Source organism: Mustelus asterias, chromosome 2 (genome assembly GCF_964213995.1).
Source record: "Mustelus asterias chromosome 2, sMusAst1.hap1.1, whole genome shotgun sequence".
NCBI lineage: Eukaryota > Metazoa > Chordata > Chondrichthyes > Carcharhiniformes > Triakidae > Mustelus > Mustelus asterias.
Window position 1 is genome coordinate 74,901,135 of NC_135802.1, and position 26,762 is coordinate 74,927,896.

The 26,762-nt window shown below is 43.3% G+C and overlaps 1 protein-coding gene across 2 annotated transcripts in view; it reads left to right on the top strand.

The window, feature by feature from the left end:
* sema5a (sema domain, seven thrombospondin repeats (type 1 and type 1-like), transmembrane domain (TM) and short cytoplasmic domain, (semaphorin) 5A) overlaps positions 1-26,762 on the top strand; it is a 191,416-nt gene that overhangs the window by 63,695 nt on the left and 100,959 nt on the right. For both annotated transcript variants that reach the window (XM_078237393.1, XM_078237404.1), the window contains exons 2-4: positions 3,125-3,340; positions 10,451-10,550; positions 13,907-13,952. In XM_078237393.1, the coding sequence (XP_078093519.1) occupies positions 3,187-3,340; positions 10,451-10,550; positions 13,907-13,952 (300 nt within the window). In that variant the 5' untranslated portion in view covers positions 3,125-3,186. The remainder of the gene's footprint in view (positions 1-3,124; positions 3,341-10,450; positions 10,551-13,906; positions 13,953-26,762) is intronic.

Below are 26,762 nucleotides of genomic sequence, written 5' to 3' on the forward strand. Positions count from 1 at the left end.
GCTGCACTCCACTGATAATAAGTAGGGACATTACCCACTGCATCGTGACCTCCCCATTGATGTATTGTCACTACGGAATCAAATTTGGAATTCATAAGAAACTTCTTCACCTGAAACGGTGAGATTGTGAAACTTACTACCACATGAAGTGGTTGAGCTGAATAGTTTGGATGCATTTAAGGGATTGCTCCAGAAGCACATGAGGGAGAAGATCGAGTCTTATGCTGATGGAGTTTAGTGAAGAAGGATAGGAGAAGGATCAAATGGAGCATAAATGTTGGCATGAGCTAGTTGTGCAGAATGCTCGGTTTCTGTGCTATATTTTTGATGTAGTTCTATCAACCATATACTTATAGACGGTTACCGCCAGAGTGACTTGGGGAAGCTTGAGTGAATCAGGACAGATCTTGGACCTGCGCAGAGTAGGTCAGCACTGTTCTGGTCTGAAACGTGTCTCATTTATATTCAGGATGGGTTTCAGAGCAAGTAATGCTAGCCAACATTTTTTTTCAAAATAATCATTGCATCTAATTTCCTGACTGAGGATCTTTCCCAGTATTGTGAGAAGGTGATAACAGAATTAAAAAAATAGCAAGCTGTTTGTGACTAGTGTCACCAGTGGCAGTCATTGCCTCCTCTTAATCAAGTCTCCGTGCTGTCGGAGGTTCTAGAGCTCTTGCATATATATTACAGGATTGTGTTTAAAGTTAAGATTGCCAACGGTAAACAGTGATCTAACATAAATAGCGTGCAGCATGGCTAAAATATTTGGGGTCTATTTTCTTTCTGCACTTCCCTTCCCTGCAAGACACATTCCTAAATATGGATGTAAAGTGGAATTCAAGTAGTTTGCAGTTTATATTTGAGTGCAATATTCTGAACTGACAATTGGAGACAAAAAATAAAAGTTCAAATCCGGCAGAAATACTGAAAGGAAATCATTTGAACTCATTTTCATCTCACAAAAGTGCAAAGTTATTGCCTGCCGGGAAGGATATATATCAATACAATTTTAATTTCCTGTTATCTTGTCACTCGTTTCTGAAATCTGAGAGGGGGAATATAATGAATATGTTTTATCAGCATTGATACTTTATAATCATTCTGAAGCACACAGAATGACACAAATGAACATAGGAACAATATGACAGTTATAATGCAGTATGTGGATTAGATGTCTCTGGTATAGAAGTAACATTTTCCTTGTCGAAATGCTCTCTCATTTCTTTCTCAAAGATTTGTTTAATTTTGTAAAAGGGTCAGTGTGCACAGGAAATGATGGCAGTGTACCAGCTAACATTTTTTGCATTATAGTTGGGCGTCAATTAAAAAAACGTAGGGTGGAAAATAGATTGCCAGGTGGCGCAAGAAGTAATCTTCCTCATACTTGATCAACAACTACACAAAATGATGAGATATAGAGGGATAAGATGCAGCAGTAAGCACAGACTAACTCCACATTGGAACTGACGTGTATCGTATTTGCATCCAGCAACACAGAGAAACGTGGGTGACAGTTTGAATGTAAACAGAAAGCAGAATATTCAGGTGCTTGGAAGGTGAATACTAAACAAAATGTTGGAAACACTCCATGTCAGTCAGCATCTGCAGAGAAAGAAGAGAAATTAATGTTTCAAATTTATATCCTTCATCAGAACTGGAAGATATCACAGACTAACAGTATTTAAGAAGAAACAGAATAAAGGAAATGGGGAGGGACAATGCATGCACATACATAAGAAACATAATAAAATTCTTAGGTGGAAAGTAGGAGATAATTAAATGGCTGAAGTGATATTGGGATGGATCTTGACTTTGATAGTACCATAATGGTAAAGTTACTGGACTAATAATCCACTTTCCTCTCTTGATCACAATGTAGCCTAACCTTGGGTAAGGCCTGGAGCTGATGGAGTAGTGCGTTGGTTGTTGGATGTGTTTTTAGTAATGAGTAGGCAAAAGAAACAGCTTAATGTACAATGCAATGCATACATTTGAACTGTAGTGTTCAAGCATGAACAAAACAATCTTACATTTCACAATTATCATTTCAGAGTGAAAAGAATCCCTAATAAATGATGCTAGTTAATTTTAAGAGCATGTAAAATTTACACAAGGTTCTCCTTGCACAGTGGATCCATGGTAGCTGAAAGTAAATGCAGTTGATTTCTCTGGTAGCCTGTGAACACAGCAGTACAACAGTCTTGAATTTGGCAGTACTCTTGTGATTGCTGCACAATACTGACATTGATCATTTGTTCCAAGATTTTGATTTGTGGGTTTCCAAAATTGTGTTCACCAGGAAGAGGCTGAACTTAAACACACCTGTTGAGATTCAGTCATTTTTCATGACAAATTATGAAGGTGCAACATTAACATTGAGCCAGGGGAAATGTCTCGAACTCATGAAATGGTGGGTTAGTTATTCAGGAACTTGTCAGTAGTGAGTAGTCAATAAATTCAACATAGTGGTATATTCCCAAGACCTTGTTTATGCCAGTGACAGAAGCTGATAAATATATCACACTGGGAAAGTCGAGAGCAAGTATATGCCATGTCAAATAAAACAACTTATGTTGAAACCAAATCTGACTACAGGTAGGTGGGAACATGCAGCTGCCAAATTGAAAAGGCCAGCTCGAGTGAATCAGTAGGAGTGTTAACCTGTTTTTTAAAAAAAACTTTTTTTTTATTTGTAAGGCTTTCAAACTGTAGTAAAAAAAGGCAAATTAGCAAACACATCAGGGCAAGTTAGTCTTGTACAAAAACTTTAGAGGTACCTACTGAATGATAACTAAGGATGGGCTATAAATGCTGGCCTTGTCCATGATGCACACATCCCAAGAATAAATTTTAAAAATACAGGTGAAGGATATGTTGATTTCCACGTGCTAGAGAGGTTTGGAACAGTAAAACTGCCATCTTAATCCGTCAATTAACAATGCATCATTAGTTCTTATATCAAGTGTCAACATTGTTTCAAAATAGTACCTCTGAAGTCACATCACACTATTAATACATGAATAGAGTTATATTCTTCAGTATTTGAAACTAGAATTTATGCAACAAAGCATTTTGTGTGTGAAAAGACTTGAGCTTCACTTTTGCTTATTTTTCACTGCAGGTCTTTTCAGATGCTCTCAGTAAAAGCGTAAAGCCAGTAGGGAAGTAATCGCCAAGCATCCCATGGCTCCAAGGAAGGCCAATCGGTTTTGGACATTTTTAGTTGGTGTTCAGGGATTTTTTGTGGTGGTCGGAGGAGATGGAAGCAGTGGGTCATCTGTTTCACTGGAGCACCTGCAGTGTCAGCGAGCAGAGCATCCTATTGTAACTCATCGAGGTGAGTACACTGTGCCCTGTATAGTGAATGGGAAGCTGAATGGTGCAAGTTTACAGAATTGCTGTTTTTGTATGAAAAATCACCTTTTTGAAAACCTGCCAAATAGGGTTTCTACTGAGCAGAGCTAGTAAAGTAAAATGTAATATACAGCTGAATTTATACAGAGGAGAACCCGGTTTCTGCTGACACCTCAAATAAAAAGTGTTGGTGATTTATTTTATTTTGCCTGTCAGAGCATTGTTAGAAGCAAAATTCTTCCTCTTTTTAGGCACCTAAGTGTCAATTTTTAATGTATATCCCCGTTGGGAACTGTTGACTGGCACTCTATGGGTTATGGAGAAAAGGCAGGGGATTGGGTTAAGCTGCACTTAAGGAAACCAGACATGATGGGCTGGATAGCTTACTTCTTTGTCGTAACCATTCTATGATGAGAATTTCTTGTATGGCGGGGTCTCCCTTCAGACCATCTGAAGAAGTCAGTGGGGAACACACCCCTGTTGACTCCGAGTGCCCTGCAGCCACTTCATGCGTAAGTGAGCATCAGATGACTGCAGACAGGACTTCCATCCCTCACTTCGGAGGAAGTCCCACCTTGGAGGGCTGCTGGCAATCTGATTGGCTAGCAGCCTTCCAGTCTCTGCAGCATCAAGAGCTTCAGGAAGATGCCTGAAACTCAGTCCTGAGATCAGGGGGTAAGTGAGCTTAAGGAGTGCCAGGGTGGGGAAAGTAGGGAAGGCTTGGTGGGACACACAAAGTGGGTGATCTGAAGAAGCCACCTGCCTGAGATCTAAGTCTTTTGATTTTTGGGCTTCCCCCATGCCAGGTAAATACTCCACCAGCCTAAAAATTGAGGCTGGGTAAGAAGTGGCCCTTAAGTAGCCAATAATTAGCCACATAAGGGCCTCAGTTGGGGAAAGGTTTGTGTTCTGTCCCAGGCCTTGCCTGTACCAGTCCGAAATCACTCTGAGGTTAGGTGGGAATCCAAAGGGAATCCCATTCCTTCAATTTCATGTCTCCCCCCAAACCTAAAAGCCTGCTCTGGTGGGGAAGTGTAAAACTCAGGCCAATTAGTAAATATAGGGAAAATGTAATAGCTGAACTTTGTAGATTTTTGTTAGACAAGGGTTTGGGGGGAGTTGGTTGAACAGTTGGTTCGTGATGCAGAGCGATGCCAATGGCACAAGTTCAATTTCCGTATTGGCTGACGTTATTCATGAAGTCCATGCCTTCCCAACCTTGCCCCTTGCCTGAGGTGTGGTGATCCTCAGTTGCCTGTGCAACTTCCTCTAGCACTATACCCACCACACCACCAAATATTCCGTTCCACTATTTCTGGCTTCTTCTGCATCCCTTCCTCATTTGTTTTACTATTAGTGGCCATGCCTTCAGCCACTTAGCTCCAAATCTCTACAATTGCCTGCCTAAACCCCACCAGCTCCCTATCTCCCTTTTCACCTTAAAACACTACTTAAAGTCCATCACTTAGACCTAACCTTTAGTTACCCTTCCTAATATCTCTTTTGGCATGGAATTTATGTATTCCCTTATGCCTCTGTGAAGTTGTGTATGACAATTTTCCATGTTAGAGGTGCTGTTTGAAAGCCAGTTGTTATTTCCTTCTATTATCCTATCTCATTATTTCCCTTCTGATTCTGTATCTTTTCCTACAACGCCTGTTTTTCACCCTTCATTGATCATTGGCCTGAGATGTTAGGTTGAATTTAATGTCCCTGTCCACGTGTCAGAAAGCCTGGGCAAGTCCGCTGAAGGCATTTTTGGAAGATCTGACTGGATTCAAAGGCAAACAGGCAGTTAACCACCCTTCCATTGGGGGATGGAGGTTCTGCCTCTTAGAACTGCCGGCCAAACAGGGGCTTGCAGCTCTTCAGCCGCAGCAGTGCCATTGTTTTCTGATTCAGTGCTGAGGGTACAATCAACTGAACCAAGCTGATATTTAGCTCCTTAATGTGGCTACAAGAGTGAAAGTGATGGGCCTGTGATTGATTGGAATGTGTTAAATTTTAAGCAGGACAAAGCTGAACCCGCTCAGAGAAGGGAAGTTGAAATGATTGCTTACAGAGTGGCAGTGGCAGATGTTAGGAGACAAATTAGCTTCCATTCCTCCAGGAATGTAACCAGGAAGAGATAAGGGAAGGAAAAATACAAATAAATGAATGATAATTTATTAATGAGAAGAACCATGCAGTCTTGCATCAATTGGCATTGCTTCAGCTTGGTACAGAGATAATGTACTTTGCTGAAATGTAACTTCCTTCCAAAAGAGATGCATCTAGGGCGGCACGGTAGCACAGTGGTTAGCACTGCTGCTTCACAGCTCCAGGGTCCTGAGTTCGATTCCCGGCTCGGGTCACTGTCTGTGTGGAGTTTGCACATTCTCCTCGTGTCTGCGTGGGTTTCCTCCGGGTGCTCCGGTTTCCTCCCACAGTCCAAAGATGTGCGGGATAGGTTGATTGGCCAGGTTAAAAATTGCCCCTTAGAGCCCTGGGATGTGTAGGTTAGAGGGATTAGCGGGTAAAATATGTGGGGGTAGGGCCTGGGTGGGATTGTGGTCTGTGCAGACTCGATGGGCCGAATGGCCTCCTTCTGCACTGTAGGGTTTCTATGTTTCTATCATCCAAATAAGTGACGGGGACAGTTTTGAGAGAGAAGCAAAACTGCTTAGTTTAGGTTCAGTTTGCAGTCTGGAAACTGTATTGTGTGAGTTTCTGTTCTGTTTATTTAGGCACAAAAACCTGTTTAGATTGATTTTTCCCTTTCCCTGCCTTTATGATGGATTATATCATATGGCATGTTATTGATTTTAAATCCATGGCACGTTGGGACCACTCCATTATCTCTCAAATGTCAAGATTTCAGTAGCTGAGTTGGAAGCTAGTTTGGTGTCAATGGTTGAATGTATTCACCCCCCGTTAACCCCCCCACCCACTTCTCCCGCCACCCCAAGACTTGGAGAGTAATGATCTCTGAAAGTTCATATGGAGAAGGGAAGCAGATGGAACCTGAAAGACCGGAACAGCAAAAGCAACTGAACAGAGAATTTGAAAAATACGGTTGACGCTGGGAAGGCTGCATTTATTGCACTCCTCCAGTTGTTCGAGAAGGTGCTGGTAGGCCTCCTCCTTTAACAGCTGCATTGCTTCTGCTAATTTTGCTTCTGCAACGGCATTAGGTGACTTCTGCCCCTAGGGTCCCTGATCCTGGAGAAGGGCCGCCACTACCCTGTTGTGCCAAAGGGACACTTAATTCAGTGAACTTTCTCCAAAAGAGATGGTGTGGAACTTGTGCCACATGACCCCATTCACACCATTAAATGCCACCCATGGAACATATGAACCAGGAGCAGAAGTAGGCTACTCAGCCCTCGAGCTTGCTCCACCATTTGGTGAGATCATGGCTGATCTGATTATGGCCTCTAGGTTTCTGTCTATCCCTTTATACCCTTTTTGTCAGTCAAGAATCTATCCAACTCAGCCTTAAATATTCAATGACCCTACCTCTACTGCTCTGTGGGGAAGAGAATTCCACGGATTGCCTTGCCTTGACCAATCAGAGTCAACTTGCCAACCAACTTGCACCCTTTTGTCATGCAGTATAAATTGTTGTTTCCTTTGAAATTTGGTATTCTCGTGTCTGCTCTGATGAGTGCAAGATGAAAAGCTTCAGTAGTTTGCCTCCTTTTTAGCAATATTCAAGTTCTGTACTCAAAACTCAGTATTCACACATTTTGTATTATTTTTCTTTAAAAAGAAAACTCTCTCCAGCTGCTCATTTGACATATTGTTAATTTCAAGCCAAATCCAGGTCTGCAAATCAGTTAGTTCATGGACAAATATTTAACACTGTTTTGGCAAGTTGAGAATTACTTATGGTATCAGCGAAAGGGACAATTATAAAGTGAATTTATGAAAATTGTATTTAATTTGTAATCTGTTATGAAAAGTTAAAGATTAATCTTCATGTCTAGCTGAGAACATTATAAATTCCAGTTCTGTTAATAAAATTCACAGCTCATCTATTAGCAAATATAAGTAACTTTGTCTCACTGACCTGCAGTCCTTAAACCAGTGCCATTGGCCTGAGTTGGGGCTATTTATGTAAACACAGCAAGCTCCTAGTGTGGTCACCACTTGCTCCTGCCAATGAAGCAAGTTCTGATGTTGTACCTAAGAACTGGCAGCCAGTTTAAAGGGGACACAGAACCATGAAGATCTGAACAATATTTTACTGTAAGACTGGCTTAGCCTGAGGCCTAATATAGGTACAGGTAATTGGCTTAATGAACGGATGAAGTGACCACCTTGAGGCTCTCTCTCCGACAAAGCAACACTGGGGAACCATTGATCATTCCAACCGGGACTGCAACCACCACAATGATGAGGGGGCGGCTTGGCATGGGCACAAAGCTGGAAAATGGGGCTTCCAGCTATGCCTCCTTACCATAATTAGCCCATGGTGGGCAGTGAAGGGAATGGGTGTCTGCCAGCCAATCCTGAGGGGGTACAGGAGAAATATAAAGGTTGGGTTGGAAGTGACCATTCCCCAATCTTCTTGTTTCATTGATATCCTGTTATTATTTGAGGTAGGAAAGCAGATTGAAAATCCAAGCACTAACCCAAAACTTTATTCTCAATTCTAACATTAGGATCAATTGAATCTTGATATTTTTAAACCCTGCCAGAACATTGGCGTGAATCTTCCGATCAGTAGCAATGCTGCACACATTTGTGCTGCCTGTGAAGGTTTCCCCAGCCTGATGCTGGAGCACCTTTATTCCAATCCTGGCTGTCAGAGAAATGTGCAGCACAGCATCTCCTGCCAAACTCCATTGGAGCAAAGTAGAGTAAAGGGAAGAGAGGCTGCAGCCCCTTTTTATGGCACTAACTACTGCATTCAGGTTTAAAGGTGCCATCTAAGTGAGTGAGTGGGTCGGTGGGTAGTTGGGTCAAGATGGGTTAGTTGGATAGTCAAGGGATAGTCAGGAGGTGGTTGGCTTGAGCCGAATGGGGTAGTTGGGTTGAGGGGGGTGGATTGTTGGGTCAGGGTAGTGGGGTAGGCTCTGGGTGATCACGTCAGAGGGGTATTTGGGCTGGCTCAGGAGGTGATTGGGTGGTTGGAGGGTGGTTGGTGGTTGTGGGGGGCTAGTTGGTTTCAAGAGGGTGAAGGATAGTCGGGGATAGGGCTTGGGTAGTTGGATGGTCAGGAAATATGCTTGAGGGGCTGTTTGTGGAGTTACCCAGCTGTTGGAATGGTTATAACCTGTCTAACATTTTCTGAGTAGTTATAAAGGTAAGTCGCACACGGAATCGAAAATTTTCACACAGCCTCCCTGATAGCAGGGGATTTGCCCAAGGAAGTTTAAACTTCCCAGGCAATTCCCACATACGTCTGTGCATCATGACTTCGACAGAGTCCTGAAGTGCATCTTCTGTCATATGTCTGATCTTTGGTGATCGAAGACCAGAGGATTTGGGCCATTGCGTTGTCTTTCTCTTGATGTCATTTTCATGCTGTGTAGAATGAGCTGGCTGACTGGCTGTTTATCTCTATGGAGAGAATGCACTGAATTAGAGTTGGGGTTGGCATCTGTTTCTTCACTTGCTGTCCTCAGTTCTGCCGCTGAGATCCCTGGAGTAAGCAGAGTTAGAAGTTTTCTTTTTCCTGGATCACTTCTTATTTGAACTGCGAACTTTCACTTCAGAGTGGTGAAATATTGCAAAAGAAAACTATAATCTGATCTTCTGTTCTGTCAACAATTGCACGGTAACGCAGTGGTTAGCACCCCTGCCTCACAACACCAGGGACTCGGGTTCAATTCTGGCCTTTGATGATTGTGTGGAGTTTGCATGTTCTCTCCGTGCCTGTGTGGGTTTTCTCCGGGTACTCGGGTTTCCTCCCACACTCCAAAGGTGTGTAGGTTAGGTGGGGTGGCCATGGTAAAAATGTACGGGGTTACGGGGATAGGACCAGGGGGATGGACCTGGGTAAGATGCTCTTTCGAAGAGTCAGTGCAGACTCGATGGGCACTGTAGGTATTCTATGCTTTCGCAAATTTCAGTAGCATTGTTTTTGCTGATTTTTTAACAAACTGCAAGTGTGAAAGTTTGTTCTGGGTTAATGAAGGAAATCAAAGGCAAGATGTAGGCATTGCTCAGAAAGTTAAATATAAACTGAGCACTGAATAACCAGCGTCAGCTACTAAAAAAAAGTGTTGGGCCCCTTGAGATGAGAGTGAGGTGCTTCTTTTCAAGCAGGAATAATGATGAACCCTGATGAAACAGAATCAGCAGGGAAACTTGAAAGCTGACAGATTCACTTGGAACCTCAGATTAATTGCAAAATACGTCTTGCAATAAACAACAACTTTGACCGCAGCAAATCGGTTGTAAGGAGTCCTGTGTTCAAAGTTACTCTCTGCAGAAAGCATTTAGAAAGTAACCGACAGAACTCTACCGTTTACAGGTAGTCTTACTGCCAACATATTTACTGTTAAATTGCATGTTTATCACCAGGTTAGGCAAACAGAAATGCTAGAAATCGGATTCATGGTGGGTTGACAAAACAAAAGCAATTTGTCATTCAAAGCCATACTGTTATTTTCTCAAATGGGTTTGGCTGGTGATTGGAGAAGACTTAAGGATCAATCAACTCGTGACTTTCTGACAGGAATCGCAGGAGTATTTTGCAGGAGCAGAGAGATTTTGAGATTGATTCTGATATTGGTAAGATTAAAAAAACTACACATTTAATCTTGTCAGTTGAATTTTGGAGAAACTGTAGTGTATCTGGAAGGTTTCTTTTATCTGTCCCACTAAGCTTGAATTTAGTCCCTAGGGGTTCCATGGAGCTGGCGCCTGGGTGATAATGTTGATGTAATTCTGTCAGGACTGACACTTCAGTAACAGATTGATACAAACCCGGGGCCCAGTTCTTGCACATTTAATGACAAGTCTTGATTCCAAAGGCCTTCTTGTCAGCTTTAATTAATCTCGTTCACTGCATTTCAATTACAAGTATTGACATGAGCCTATTGATCGCCTCCTATGTAATCTGTTGCCAGCTAGGTTACGGATATTTTTGCTTTCTTCTCAGATATTGCACCATGGCTGCACACATTTAAGGCTACAGATGTAACGGACTATTCACAACTGACCTTTGACCCCAGCCATAACGAGCTCATCATTGGAGCAAAGTAAGACTTTTTTCTTTATGTGTGCAAAACTGCCCTTGACAATTTTGGAAAGACAAATTTACTGAGGTTTGTGAAATTCCATATTGAATGCCATTTCTTTCAATTCCTAGAACAATCAGCTTCACTTGACTGCTCTTGTCAACCTTGTTCAGTCTTAATTACCTATCAGATGCTGTTAAAAAAGAACTGTGTTGTCAGAGTTTTGCTATTGATTTTTTTGATAATTTATTGGTACTTAGTAGTAATTTTCCATTAATGACATCTACCTTAGATGCTAAATGAAAATGATTAATATAACAGACTAGACAAGGCCTTTTGCTGTCCCCTCATTTGTTTGGAAGTAGAGCTTATAGTCTAGGGATAAGGGTGAAATTTAATGCTCACAGTGGTGGGCTGAAGAGCAGCTGGCAACTGTGCACCCCCAGACCCAATTTAGTGCCCCTTACCTCATTGGAGTTGGGGTCTTCGTCGTGTTCAGGTCTGATATCCCTCGGCTGGCAGTTCACCAGTATCAGCCGTGCCACTGAAAGTGGTGAATGCTGCCAGTATTGCAGTAGGCCTTAGCTGCAGAGTTGTTGCTGGAGTCCCCGGTGTGAAAGTAAGTGAGGCTGGATACCCTGGTCCAGTTGGAAAGGCCTCAGCAACGAAATGGGTGGGTGGGGGTGAGGGGAGGAGTGTGCTTAGTATTTAGGGAAGCAGGAATCATCACTTGTGGGCAGCCCTTGCCTCCGGCAGGTATCTCCAATAAGTATGCAATGCCCAAAGAGAATGTCCCACCCCCAACCAGGCCACAGGCATACCGGCCAGCATTCACCAGGTGTGTAGCCCACATGTTCTGGCTCCCAACTGGTTGAATTCCAGCAGCAGTAGGATGAGGCCCCAAGTGGCCATTAATGGTTGCCAGTTGGCTTCCAGCTGTGAAGGTCATCTTCGAACCTTCCTGCCTCACACCTAACTGAGGGTATGTGGGGAGGGTATGGTGGTGGTGGTGGGTGGAGGGTGTGTTGGAAATGTGACTGGGTCTTCACCCCGTACCTTTCTGTTGCCTGATTAAACAGGCCTCCCCTCCCTCCCAGTCCTCTACCACACCTCTGGGGTGGGATAAATAAAATTCCATCCAAAGGTTATCTTGTATCTAACCTGGAGGATTTATACATTGGGTGGAGGAGCCCAAGGAAAGATTCCAATCCACACAAGGCTGTTGCTGACATTTCATGTTGCCAGCTTCTGTTCCAAGTAATTGAGGAGCAAGTAACTTCACAAAATATGTTTTGCTGATGAAGTCAGTGTGGCTGTTAATCAGCAGAGTTGCCCAAACCTGCTCAAAATGTTGAATTTCTAATCAAAAAGTGGGAGTGGCAGACGTCTACATATAATCAAAAACCATAAAACCAAGGAACGTGGGCGGCTTCCATTTAATTTAAACAGACAAGAAACCATGCTGTCTTCACATGCTCAAGTGTATTGTGTTGTTTAAATTATTTTAAAATAGCAATATATTCAGATTGATATATGTAAATGTTAAACAGATAGATAAGCCCAAATCTGGATCTAACCAAAGCTTGTCTGCATCATATATAATTTAGGATTAATGAACAAATTACATATGAGAGGACAACACCAAGAATATGTTTATTAAGATAACATCAAGGTGGAGTGGCCATGACTTATTCTTATAGTCCCGTTTCAGGTACACTATTTAATTGAACATATCTGTGAAGAGGGTACGAATGATGCTAAAAATAGCCAAAGAGCTGGATAAGCAGAGGTTCTGCTGTTCTTACTAGCATAACCTCTAACATGATATAAGGGCGGCACGGTGGCACAGTGGTTAGCACTGATGCCTCATAGCTTCAGGGACCTGGGTTCGATTCCTGGCTTGGGTCACAGTGTGTTTGGAATTTGCATGTTCTCCCTATGTCTGCATTGTTTTCCTCTGGGTCCTCCGATTTCCCCTCTCAGTCCAAAGATGTTGGAGTTAGGTGCATTGGCCATGCAAAATTTCCTCACCTGTCCTGGGATGCGAAGGTTAGAGGGATTAGCAGGGTAAATATGTGGAGTTACAGGGAAAGGGCCTGGGTGGGATTGTTGTCGGTGCAGACTCGATGGGCCAAATGGCCTCCTTCTGCACTGTAGGGATTCTATGATTTTTGCGTCTATCTCCACCTGGAAGTCCAAAGGAACAGCTTGACCAGCGGCAGGGATGGAACTATAGTAACAGGGCGCTGCAGCCAGGGGCCCTTGGGTACAATCTTGGGCAATTGAGAGGAAGAGAGAAAGCTCCAGATGACAATCAAAGGAAGGATGGTAAGGAGGAAGTTGGAAATTGGGAAGGTTGGGGGTGGTCAATAGAGGGATCCTGAATTAAATCCTGTAATGAAGTGTCCTGCTTCTTTCCAGGGGAACCTTGGACTAACTGAAATCTGCCACTTCTTAAACCAGCAGGTTGGGGTCACTCTTATAACCCTTCTGTCCACAACCTTCCCCACCTGACATGGGGCAGTTAATATTGAGGTTATAGAATTTACAACACAACATTCATATCTGCCATTATTAGCTCTTCAAATTGAACCATCTGCTCTAACCTCTGCCTATTTCCTATATCCTTTTGAATTCCTCTCCCTCAAATACTTCCCAAATCCCTTTTAAATGATGTTCTAGACTCTGCATCAAAGATCATTTGCAGTATAGAACTGCATGGTTTAATAAGCTGTTATGTGCAAAAATTCTTCTAATTTGTACCTTGTTCTTCTGGTAATAATCCTGAGTGCATACTTCCTTGTTTATCAACCAGTGGAAACAATCTTACATTATTTACCTTCTCAAAACTTTCCCATCATTTTGAAAGCTCTATAAATACTCTTTAATCTTCTCTGTTCTGGTGAAGAAGCCCCAATTTTGAGCCTTTCACCAGAACTATTTCTCTAGCTAATCTTCATTGGAAATTTTCTAGTGTGCCACCATCTTTTTAATAATGAACTTAAGTGCACGTGATAAAGTACCGTGGCCCAACCACTGTCTTGTAGAAGTCACAACAACAATCTGGCTTTTCAATAGTCATTTTAAAATGAACATTGTCCTGTGGGATATTGACGTTCAACTCATGGGGACTTCTCTTTGACTCTTCTCTGTTTAGAAGTTCAGTTAATTGCAATTGAGGTGATTAGTGAGTGGAACGACTTTGAATCAGTGTTTGTGTTGCAAAACTGTTCCAGTTACATGGCGGGTCCCTTGTCCTTAAATGTAACAAAAATAATTTATAGGATGTGGGTGTCGCTGGCGAGCACAGCATTTATTGCCCAAGCCTAGTTGCCCTTGAGATAGATCAATGAACATGTAATTTCTATTTTTTCCAGGAACTACCTCTTCAGGCTAAAACTAGAGGATCTGACGTTAATCCAGGTGCGTGAAACCTGTTTGTTTTGCTTTAGCAGAATAACATAGAACATAGAACAGCACAGGAATAGACCTTTTAGCCCACGATGTTGTGCCAAACAGGACACCAAATGAAATGAATCCCTTCTGCCTGTCCTTGGTCCATATCCCTCTATTCCTTGCACATTCATGTGCTTATCTGAAAGCCCCTTAAACGTCCCAGCATATCTGCCTGCCACCCCTCGCAGCACATTCCAGGCATCCACTACTGTATGTAAAAGTACAAATGTAAAATTCATGTAGACAACATTCACTGTTCTATCCTCATCGATCACCTTCACCACCTCCTCGAAAAAATCAAATCAAGTTAGTAAGACATGACCTGCCTCACAAAAAGCCATGTTGACTTTCCCTATTTAGGCTATGCTTTTCCAAATGCACCTAAATCCTGTCCCTAAGAATCCTCTCCAATAGCTTCCCAACTACCAACGTGAGACTCACCGGTCTATAATTTCCTGGATTATCCCTTTTTCCTTCCTTGAACAGAAGAACAACATTAGCTACTTGCCAGTCCTCCAGGACCTCTCCAGTGCTAGCGAGGATACAAAGATCTTTGTCAGGGCCCCACCAATCTCCTCTCTTGCCTTTCTTAATAACCTGGGGTAGATCCCATCAGCCCCTGGGGACTTATCCACCTTAATGCTCTTCAAGAGACTCAACACCACTTCCGTAATGTTTGATGCAGAGCTAACATTTTTGACAAATGATCTGGTCAGCTTGAGAGTGTTTCAAAGAAAAACAAGTGTCGAATCTCCTGTTTCTGATCTGCAAGTAGGTTTTCATTCCAAAAACATATCTAATAATTTCCCACAGCAGGGTGAAAGACTTTTAATGATGTTAGGGTGCCAGTGAGAATGTTTCATCTTGGTCACGCTGAGGAGATCAACAGCTGGACTTCAATCTCACGGTCTTGATCCTGATGCTGGACTTAAATATAGGTCGGGAGCGTGGAAGTGGCCAAGGTCGGTCCCTGGATTATCAACGAAGTGAACTCTCTGGTGACCCTGTGTAATTCTGGTTGGGCTCTGCAGGTAGGAGGGCCAATGTGAGTGCCCAAGGCTGTGGGTTGCTGGTAAAATAGGTAGGAGGTACCGTTTAAAGACTTAAAAATAAAATGTGGCCACAACTGCCAGGCAATCATGGGGAAGGGGGGTATTAAAGGAGGCTTCTCTGGCCCTTCACCATGCCACTGGAAGGCTTCTGCAGTCTGCGATCCAGTGGGGGACCAATGACGTTGTGTGATGAGTATCCTTAATAAGCCCTTTAATTAGCCTTAATACTTACATATCACTGGGAGGCAGATACCACTTACCTCCTGGGAATGATCTCAGTGAAAATCGGCCGGAGACAAAAACATGTCAACAGACTGACGCACAATCTGGTAGCAGGAAATTAATGGCATGTCCGTCCCTGAAACTACTGTCTTCGCGGAATGAAAATCCAATCACAGATGTCTATTTTTTTTTGATAGTTTCCTGAGTGATCGCAATTGCATTTAGTTTTGTGAAAAATCTACATGTGTGGCTCCAGGACGAAGTCGCATTTAAAATCTTTAAATGAACTGGCATTGTTCCCAAAGCTTTCCATCGATATTTCATTACACCTGCATTTTGACTTAAACCACGAGTGCTGAAGCTAAAAAGGTTTATTGCCATTAATGGCAATGCTATGAATGCAGTTGTCCATTAGATGGCAGTGATTTTTCCACATTAATTCCTTATATGTAGATCAGTACAAGCTAAATTAAAATCCAACAAAATCTACAACGCATCAATGAATACGTTACTACAGTTTTCTAATAATATCAGTTGTTAGATTTGAAAAAAATGAAGAAAAATATATAAATTTCAATCCCCTATCTGACCACTGAACCAGAATGACACCCAAAATGGAAAATACCTTTTAGGATTAGTGATCACAGACCAAGGATTAAACCTGGGACCTTCCTGGTCTCTTTGACTGAAAAGCACGATATGCATATTCACTGAAGCAGCAGAAAAGCCAGACTGCTGTTTCCTAATGATCAAGGGAAGTAAGCGATTCAGGTTATCACATAGAGTTTGTTTGCTAAGAGTTTGTGTTTATTAGCCCGATATTTGTTTTTTACTGTTCACATAAATCAGTATTTGACACTTTGCAGCAGCTTATTCACAGGTAAAGCGTTGTATTTTGCATGCAAACTCATTTACTTTCAGCTGTGGAAATCTTCAAAGCCGATCCTGAATTGAGTTTGGAGCAGGAAAATTAAAATTGGTAATTCCGAGAAATTCAGTTGCTCTGTTACTGAGGAGGTTTTCTGTCCACCTCTGTATCTCAGTCCCGATATTGCTTTGTATCAGATCTATGAATGAATCTGGAATTTGAATTTGCTGCTCCGTACATTCCCTGAGGGTAGACGGAAGGTGTGTTTTACATCCACTTTTGTTGTTCAGGTTTGTAATTATAGCTTTAAATACTCAGACAGTTAGTGGTCCCTGGAAGGGTAGGGGCTTTTAGTTCAGTCGGACAGCATGGTCGGTGCAGGCTTGGAGGGCCGAAAGGTCTGTTCCTGTGCTGTAATTTTCTTTGTTCTTCGTTCTTTCGAATCGTACTTGCAGATAAATAATTTCTTGACACAATGAAAGGTTCCAATGGTTTGGGGATCATATTAATATAGGAACAGAAAAAGCCTTGTGGCCTTTTGGCCTGTGTCAATTGTTAAGTGAAACCGTGCTATTCTCTTGTATATAAAAAAAAATACTGCAGACACTGGAAATCTGAAATAAAAACAGAAAATACTGCAGATACTCAGCAGGCCAGGCAGCATCTGTGAGAGAGAAACAGAATTAACTTTTCAGGTCAATGATCTTGCATGAGAACTGGGAAAAGTTAGAGATGGAGGGGCGATTCTCCCAAAATTTCTAAGTGCCAAATTGGGGTAAACATTTGGAGTAATTCCCACTTTTTTTTTAGGGAGATTTTCAAAATCAATCTTCCTCACTCTGAGCATTGAAGAGGGCCCGAGCGAGATTCAAATTGAAAGTCCTGGGGCAGTGCCTATTCCTGCTGGAGAGGCCGGCAGCATAGCTCTGAGTGGGACACTGCACATGCGCTGATCTGTCATAGCGGAGATCAGCACATGTGCAGTAGCCCTGCACTGCCGGCCTCCCAATCGCTGGCCAGCTCGATTGCTGTATAGCCCCGTGACCCCACATCGCTGCCCTCCTGGATCTCTCTGGGCAAGCCCCAATGTCCCCCCCCCGCCAGACCCAATCACCCACTTCCCTCCCACTGCCCATGATTCACCGATCCCAATGCAGAATGGCAGCGGGTCCCCCCAGCCCCCCATAAGCCCTTTCCCCAACAGACCCTGGCCCTGCCCCCTTGGCACTGCCGATGGCCAGAGTTGAATGAGCACAGATACTCGGGAGAATTGTATGGCTGGAGGAGATTACAGAAATGGGGAAGGTCACGGCAATGGAATGATTTGAGAATTGCAAGACATTACTGGAATACGTCAGCATATCCAGAGGTGATAGGAGGAGAATGGGACTAGGTGCGATCTAAGACGCAGATAGCAGAGTTTTGGATGACCTCAAGTTTCCAGCATACAAAATGTGGAGATCAGTTAGGAGTATCTTGTAATAAGGAGTAAGGCAAAAGTTAACAAAAACATGAATAAGGGTTTTGGCAGCAGATGAGCTGAGATGAGGGTGGTCAAGCAGTGTGATGGAGGTGGAAATAGCTGGTCTTAGTGACAGTGCAAATATGTGGTCGGAAGCTCATCTCAGTGTCAAGTATGACACCAAAGTTACAAACAGACTGGTATGGACTCACTGTTGCCAGGAGTGGAGTTGGCAGCTAGGGAACAGAGTTTGGAGCAGGAACTGAAAACAATGGCTTCAGGCTTAATTGGAAAGAATTTCTGCTGATCCAGCACTGGAAGTCAGACAAGCAATCTGGTAATGTAACAAAGTGGAGGAGTTGTAAGAGGTGATGGTGATGTAAAACTGGGTGTCAGCAGTGAACATGTGAAAACTAATGCTGTGCTTGCAGATGATGCTGCTGAGTGTAGTGTGTGTGAATGAGAAATAGGATGTGACCATAGATCCCTGGGAGACATCAGAGGTAATCGTGTGGGAACTTTGAAAGTGATTCTTGGGTTTATTTGCAAAAATAGTAGATTGCTAAAGATCACAAAACTCAATTAAGAGAAAAACTCCAGAAGCACAGAGTGTTAGTGAGGTACAAGGAATGGATGAGATGCATCCAAGGATAGTGAAGGAAGTGACAATAGAAATTGCAGAGACACTGGCCTTAATTTTCTAGTCTTCCTTAGACCCAGGAGTGGTGCCAGAGAAATGGAGAATTGCAACTGTTGCACCTTTTGTTCAAAAAAAGGCTGTAAAGATAAGCCCAAGAACTACAGGCCAGACAGTTTAACCTTCGTGGTGGGTGATGCGCTATCAATTAGGCAAAAGACTACTTGTGTGCCAATACAACTGTCGGCTTTTATTCATTACAGAACCAGGAGCACATCCCAACAGGTAACCGACCCGAACTGGACAAGGGGGAGGAGACAGCCACCTTTATACTAGGTGACAAGGGGAGGAGCCGAGCCGGCAGGGGATGTGTCCAGGCATAACTGAAGTCCACCACAGTGGGGAAGCTTTTAGAAATGACAATTCAGGAGAAGATTATTAATCACTTGAAAAAATGTTGGTTATTTAAGGAACGACAGCATGAATTTGTTAAAGGCACAGCATCTTTAATTAACTTACTTAAGGAGCTTACTAAGAGGAGAATCCCAAAACAGGCAGTCAACAGCACTTAGAGGAGTGGGCAAGAGGAGGCTCCTGAGACAGGCAGTGCTCTGCCTAAAGGAGGGATGAGAAGTTGACCCTGATATAAGCAGCCAGTTCAATGGACCAACCGCGTTCTGAGGAAACGCTAGTGTGACGTCATAGGAAAACAGGTAGTTGATTAGTTCCAGGTTTTTGCAGCTTGTACAAACCGAAGTGGGGACTAGCTTGGGAGTGGGAGAGGTGACAGATCTGTGTGGAACCAGAGTGAAACAGGAGGATATAAATCTGGGCTGGAGCTGGAGACACAGACTTACCTGGGAGTCAGAAAAGCACAGCAGTCAGCTGCTTGTTTCAGTGTGTGCTGGGTTTGAAGGAAGAATGAAAAAGAAACGAACAGTGACATTTTGTTTATGTTGATTGGTTGGTGAGTATCTACTGTAAAGGTCTGTGTGCAACAAGCTGGAATAATTCACTACTTTAAGAAGAGAGTTGTAAACTTAGAGATTTTACATAACGCTTATGTACCTATCATTAGGTACCTACCAGGAGAGTCTCCAGCTTATAGTAGATAGTAAGCTTAAAGCATGGCAGGGCAGCTCAGCTGTGTGGAATGTACATCATGTGGCATGTGGGGCGTCATGAACGCTTCACATGGCCTGGACGAACACGCCTCACAAGCTACAGAAGTCTGAACTCCACATTTCAGAACTCAGTGCCTTGAGTCACTGTCTTGTGAAGTTGAGAACGATGTAGATAGCACTTTTGGCGAGGTGGTCACACTGCAGGTTTGGAGTATGCAGGTAGAGAAAGCACGAGTGGCCACCACACAGGTAGTGTAGGAGGCGCGCCTGAGTTTATCCCACTCACTAACCAGTTGTCCATTTTGGATGCCAATGAGGGCAATGGTTCCGGAGGAGTTGTAGCAAGAACCAAGATCATGGCACCACAGATGGCTCAGCTGCACAGGTGGGGAGGAAGAAGATTAGAAGAGTAATAGTGGTAGGAGATTTGATAGTTAGGGGAGCAGGTCATGGTGCGAGGTCAAGGATGTTAGTGAGTAGCTGTAAACTTCTTTTCGGGGATGGTAAACAGCCAGAGATTGTGGTCCACATTGATACCAACAAATAGGTTAGAAAGCAGGATGAGGTCTTGAAAGCATATGTTAGGAAGCTAGCCCAGAGATTGAAAAGTAGGACCTCTAAGGTGATAATCATTGATTACTCCCAGTAGCACATGCTAGTGAATATAGAAATAAGAGAATTGAATAAATTAACATGTGGCTGGAAAAATGGTGTGGGAGGAAAGGCTTTAGATTTCTGGGGCATTGGGACCAGTAGTGGGGCAGGTGTGATCTGTACAAGGAGGATGGATTACATCTTAGCAGGACCAGAACTAATATCCTCATGGGGAGATAGCTGTTGTGGGGTGTTTAAAGTAGGAGAAAAACTACTTTTTCTCGAAAGTGGGAAACGGCAGAAACAGATGCCAGCATCAAATATGGAATAATGTTAAAAAGGCAGAGTTAAAGACACTTCATCTGAAGCATGCAGTATTTGCAACAAGGTAAGTGAATTGTCAGGAAAAATAGGAGTAAATGGCTATGACCTAATTACCATTATGGAGATGTAGCTGCAGGATGACCAAAGCTGGGAACTGAATATTGTAGGATATTCAGCATTTAGGAAGGACAGCCAAAAAGAAAAAGTAGATGGAGTAGCTGTGTTAATTAAGGATGAGATCTGTACCTGAGTGAGGGAGGATATTAAATCAATAGAGCAAGATGTGGAATATGTTTGGGTGGAGCTGAGAAACAGGAAGGGCTAGACAACATTGGTAGGAGTCATTTATAGGCCACCAAACAGCAGTGGCAATGTTGTGCATTGTGTAAATCAGGAAGTTACAGATGCATGTATCATGGGTAATGCAATAATCATGGGTGACTTCATTCTGGGGATATAGACTGGGTAAATCTAATGAGTACTAATGCTTTAGAGGACAAATTCCTGGAATATGCCCGAGGTTGTTTTCTACAGCATACGTTGAGGAACCAACTAGGAAACAGGCTATTTTATGAGAGCTAATTAATAATCTTGTTGTTAAAAAACGCTTTTGGGAAAGAGTGACCATAATATCATGGAATTTTTCAACATATATGAAAACAATGTAGTTTCACCCTAGAGTCTTGAATCGAAACTAAAGAAAGTATGAAGGGCAAGTTGGCTGTTACGGATTGGGAAAATATATTAAAAGGTATAACAGTAGATAGGCAATGAATAGTAATTAAAGAGTTAATATGTAGCTTACAACAAATATGCATTCTTTTAAGGCACAAGAACCCAACAGGAAAAGTGAGTCAACCATGGTTAATAATAAAAATTAAAGGTTGTATTAATCAAAGGAAGAAGTGCAAAAAATGGATTGGGAGCATTTTAGAATTTGGCAAAGGAGGACCAAGAAACTGATGAGAAAATAGAACATGAATGTAAACTAGCGAGAAACATAAAAAGTGGTTTGTAAAAAGGCAAAGATTAGCAAAGACAAATGTTGGTCCATAACAGACAGAGACAGGAGAATTTATGATGGAGAATAGGGAAATGGCAGAGAAGCTAAATAATTACTTTGTGTCTGTCTTCATGAAGGAAGATATGCTAAATCTCTCAGAAATAATGGACCACCAAGTGACCAGCAGGAATGGGGAACTGAAAGAAACTAAGAGCTACCTGTTAACCCGACGCCAGTAGTAGGAACATGCTAGAATCTGTTATAAAGGATGTGATAACTGGACACTTAAAAAAAAACAATGATCAGCTTGGGCAGAGTCAACGTGGATTTATGAAAGGGAAATCATGTTTGACAAAACTGTTGAAGTTTTTGACGAAGTTACTGGCAGCAAAGGTTAGGGAAACCAGTATTTGGATTTTTACATGACTTTCAATAAAGTCCTACACAGGAGGTCACTGTCTGTGCGGAGTCTACACGTTCTCCCCATGTCTGTGTGGATTTCCTCCAGGTGTTCTAGTTTCCTCCCACAGTCTGAAAGACATGCTGGTTGGATGCATTGGCCTTGCTAAATTCTCCCTCAGTGTACCCGAACAGGCACTGGAGTGTGGCAACTAGGGGATTTTCACAGTATTTTCATTTCATACAGGCATTTAATGTAAGCCTACTTGTGACACTAATAAATAAACTTAAACTTAACTTCTCCAGCTCTTGTCATTTAATCACTATTTTCTGATTGCTCTTGGCTTGTATCTATCTACTATCTTTATGGTGCTCTGCAGTGTGACCTAGCTCTTCACCTGGGTTTCTTAATATGAAGGTAATTATAAGAAACATACATCTTATTATGGCTAACTTAAGACAGTAATGAACGGATGGCTAAAGGGAAAGGGGACAAAATCAGTTGATAAAATTTGAGTTGAAAGAAAACCTGTATTAGCATTTTATACGTTAGGAATGATACTTGGGTTTTTGAAACATATAAATCCCAATGTTTGTATCTTTCACAATTTTAAACCTGCCCAATACTAAATGGTCGAACGTGGTTTGATTGCAACAATTTTCAAGAATATTTGTTAGATGGGAATCAAAGCAGTTGGAGTGGCTGTGTGGTACAAGTATATATCAGAAACAAATGTAATATATATTTTCTCCAGTTTCTCAGCAGGCTCATGCAATCAGTATAGTTTTCAGTGGTTGATGCTCCTGTAGAAGTCCTAGGTCGGTACAAATCTTATGGCTCAAAGAAGTTCTGAGACTAAGGGGTATGGCAACCATTAGAACCATTAAAGATATTGGTGCGTTTGGTCTCAAGTGAGCTGTACAGTGCCAAGCATGCCCACAGCCAATATCGGGTATGTAAGCAAATTTATTGATTTTTGTAGTGTAATTTGATCCAAATCATCATTCCTGAAGTCAGTGCCATTGTTGGTGCACAGAAAAATAAGGTACTCTGAGTCAATTCATTCAGTTTGAACCATTTTAAGCAGGGGATTACAGAAGAACAGCTTTGATGAGGCTCCTTTATCGATAAATGTATTTTGGTAGCTGTCAGCCTAGCTGCTGGCTGCAACAATTAGTGGGAGTGAAGCTTTCCATCTCAAAGGACAGGAAAGAAAATAGGACCAGAACTTTTCTGTCAAGCAGTACCTCATGCTGCTCCATCACAGATTCTCCGAAACTCAAAGTAATGGAAATATCAATGGGGATTTAGATTTTGACCAGAAGGAATCTATTAAAAATGGGATAAATCAGTATTGCTGTTTTATGTTTGTCCAACTTCCTTAGTTTCTTAAAAAGAAGTCTGCCAAACTGTTGGATCATATAATTTCCTGTGTTACCTAATTTAAAGTGTGTTGTGGGGGATGGAACTCCAGGGAATATGATGTTGTGTTCCAGTTCACTCATAGTCTGAGTTACTGTGGCACTATGCACTAGTTGTAGCTATGAATAGTGATGGTAGAGGCTCCAACTTTCTTTCCGTCGCATGCTGATCAGGAGTTCCTCCAGTTTTTACAGCCTGCTATTGGCATATGTTGGAAGGATTTGCAACTTGTCAACACCTTTGGCTCCATTTAAACTAAATGGGGGCGGCGGGGGGTGGGGGGGGGAGGTTTGGTTCTGGAGAGGGAATACATAGGCTTACGAAGCAAAAGAATGTGGCAGCATTGCAAAGCAGCAGTTTGGGTAATGATAGCAAGAAGTCTCACAACACCAAGTTAAAGTCCAACAGGTTTATTTGGTAGCAAAAGTGGCTTTTGCTACCAAATAAACCTGTTGGACTTTAACCTGGTGTTGTGAGACTTCTTACTGTGTTTACCCCAGTCCAACGCCGGCATCTCCACATCATGGGTAATGATACCCAGGGTGTGACAGGAAGGGACAGTGTGTGCAAACATAAAAAAGCAGCAAAGAGGATCAAAGGGAGAAAATGGTGAATAGCAAAATTAATGGCTCATTACTTAAATGCATATGTAGTATTTGGCACAAAATAAATGAATTAATGGCACAAATTGATGTTAATGGGTATAATATAATAGCCATTACAGAGACGCGGTTACAAGGAGATCAAAGCTGGGAGCTAAATACTCTGGGGTACGTGATTTTTCACAAGGACAGGCAGGAAGGAAAAGGTGCTGTTATAGCTATGTTAGTATGAGATGGAATAAGTATGATAGCAAGTAATGATCTTGGAATTGAAGATGTAGAATTCATGCACATAGAAATATACATAGAAAACCGAAGCAGCAGTGGACCATTCAGCCCTTCGAGCCTGCTCTGTCATTCATTATCATCACGGCTGATCATCAAATTCAATATCCTGACCACGCCTTTCCCTTTATATCCCTTGATCTCTTTAGCCTCAAGAACTGTATCTAATTCCTTCTTGAAATCACACAATGTTTTGGCCTCAACTACTTTCTGTGGTAGTGAATTCCACAGATTCACCACCCTTTGGATGAAGAAATTTCTCCTCACCTCAGTCCTAAAGGGTTTAACTCTCATCCTCAAACTATGACCCCTAGTTTTGGACTCTCCCACTATCAGGAACATTCTTTCTGAATCTACTCTATATAACCATGTTAGAATTTGATAAGTTTCTGAGATTCCCTCTTACTTTTCTGGACTCCAATGAATTTAATCATAACCGACTTAGTCTCTCCTCATGACTATCCTGCCATTCCAGGAATCAGCCTGGTAAACCTTTGCTGCACTCCCTCTATAGCAAGAACATCCTTCCTCAGATAAGAACACCAAAACTGCACACCAAGTATGGCCTCACCAACACCCTGCAGTTGCAGTAAAACATCCCTGTTCCTGTACTCAAATCCTCTTACTATGAAGGCCAAAAAACTATTTGCCTTCTTTACTGCCTGTTGTACTTGCGTGCTTACTTTCAACCACTGATGCATGAGGGTACCAAGGTCTCACTGAGTATTCACCTCTCTCAGTTACACCCATTCTAATAATAATCTGGCTTCCTATTTTTGCTATGTGGATGGAGGTCAGAAATAACAAGGGAAGGAAGACATTGGTGGAAGTAGTCTATAGGGCCCCTAACAGCAGCGATACTGTAGGATGGAGGATATATCAGGGGATGCTGAGGGCATGTAAAAAGGCAGTACTTTAATCTTCTTGTGGATTTAGAAAATCAAATTGGCAGAGGTTGACATGAGGAAGAATTCTTGAGAGTGTATTTGGGAAAGTTTCTCACAACAATATGTTGTGGATCCAACCAGGGATCAGGCTATTTTGGATCTAATAATGTGTAATGAGAGAGGTTTAATAAACAATCTAAGTAAAAGATCCTCTAGGAAACAGTGACCATAACATGGTAGAATTTAGCATTCAGTTTGAGAGTGAGAAACTTGGGTCAGAAGCAACTGTGCTAAACTTAAATCAGGGTAATTACAAAGGAATAATGGCAGAATTGACTGCAGTGGACTTAGAAAGATGTTTAGGAGAAAAGATGGTTGACCAGCAATGGCAGACATATATGAAAATAGTTCATGACTCACAACAGAAATATATTCCAGTGAGGAAGAGGGGGGGGATGTGACGTCTCTTCCCTGAGGGGGGGGATGTGACATCTCTTCCCGGGGGGGGGGGGGTAGGGGGGAATGTGACGTCTGTTCCCTGAGGGGGGGGGGGGGTGGGGAGGGGGGATGTGACGTCTCTTCCCTGAGGCCGGGGGGGGGTGAGGGGGAGGGATGTGACGTCTCTTCCCTGAGGGGGGGGCGGTGGGGGGGGATGTGACGTCTCTGCCCCTGCTACCCCCCCCACTCCCCCCCTCAGGGAAGAGATGTCACATCCCCCCCCACCCCCCCCCCCCCACTCAGGGAAGAGATGTCAGATCTCCATCCCCCTTCCCCTCCCCCCCAGGGAAGAGACGTCACATCCCCCCCCCCTCCCAGGGAAAGTCAAAGGCAGCGCAGACAGCAGTGCTGTCAGCGCTGCTTTTGACTTTCGCACTCGGGCGCGCTGAGTGCTGTCGGCCACGAACTGTGCATGCGCAGTTCGGTGCTCCGACAGATGCAAATGCGCTAGGCCCCGCCCACTGGACCTGTGCCGAAAAAAGGCGTATGGGGGCGCTGGAGCGCAGCTGCCGGGCGCAGGTCTGATTTACGACCGCACCCGGCACTGAGAGCCGATTTGGTATAATCGGCCCCGTAGTCTGCAAAGGTCCGATTCGGGCGCTCCAGCTTCTGAGGAGGTAAGTTCAAAGCTTCTGGTGGCTCCCTGACTCAGATGGGTGGCGGGGGGGGGGAGTTGTAGAGGGAAGCAGGTCAGATGGCTCTCTGGTGGGGGCGGGGGGGGGGGGGAAGGAGGTGGGTCAGATGGCTCTTTGATAGGAGGGAGGGAGGCGGGTCAGATGGCTCTCTGGTGGGAGTGGAGGGGGATGGGGGAAGGAGAGGTCTGCTGCCACTCTGCGTGCAATTGGTGGGAGGGAAGGGAGGGTCTGCTGCCAGTCTGCATGCGATTGGTGGGGGAAGGGAGGATTCGCTGCCACTCTGCATGCGATCGGTGGGGGGAAGGGGGGGCAAAGGGCCATGATCGGTCTGGGTAGCGGGGGGTGGGGGGAATAAGGGGGACAGTAATGTTGTAGGGGTGGGGCAATGTCTGTGGGGACCAGGGGAGGCATTATCTGGCGCGGCAGCGATGTGGCAGAGGAGTGGTTTTTTTTGCGCGCCTGCAGTTGAAGGCTCTGATCAGAACTGCAGTGTTTCGGCGTGACAAACCCCACCCACAGGCTTCTGCAATGCGATTCGGAATCACTGATTTTTTTTCAGGCAGAGTGCATATGGGGGCACCTGAGAACGGGTCTAAAAGTTGGATCTGAAACACTCCCAGGTTCAAGTTTGCCCATTATTTAGAATCAAAATGGTAAAATCGGGCCCATAGAGTCGACAGGGGGATGTAGACAGGTTAAGAGAGTGCGCAAAAACTTGGCAGGAAAATGTGAAGTTATGCAATTTGGTAGGAAGAGTAAGGG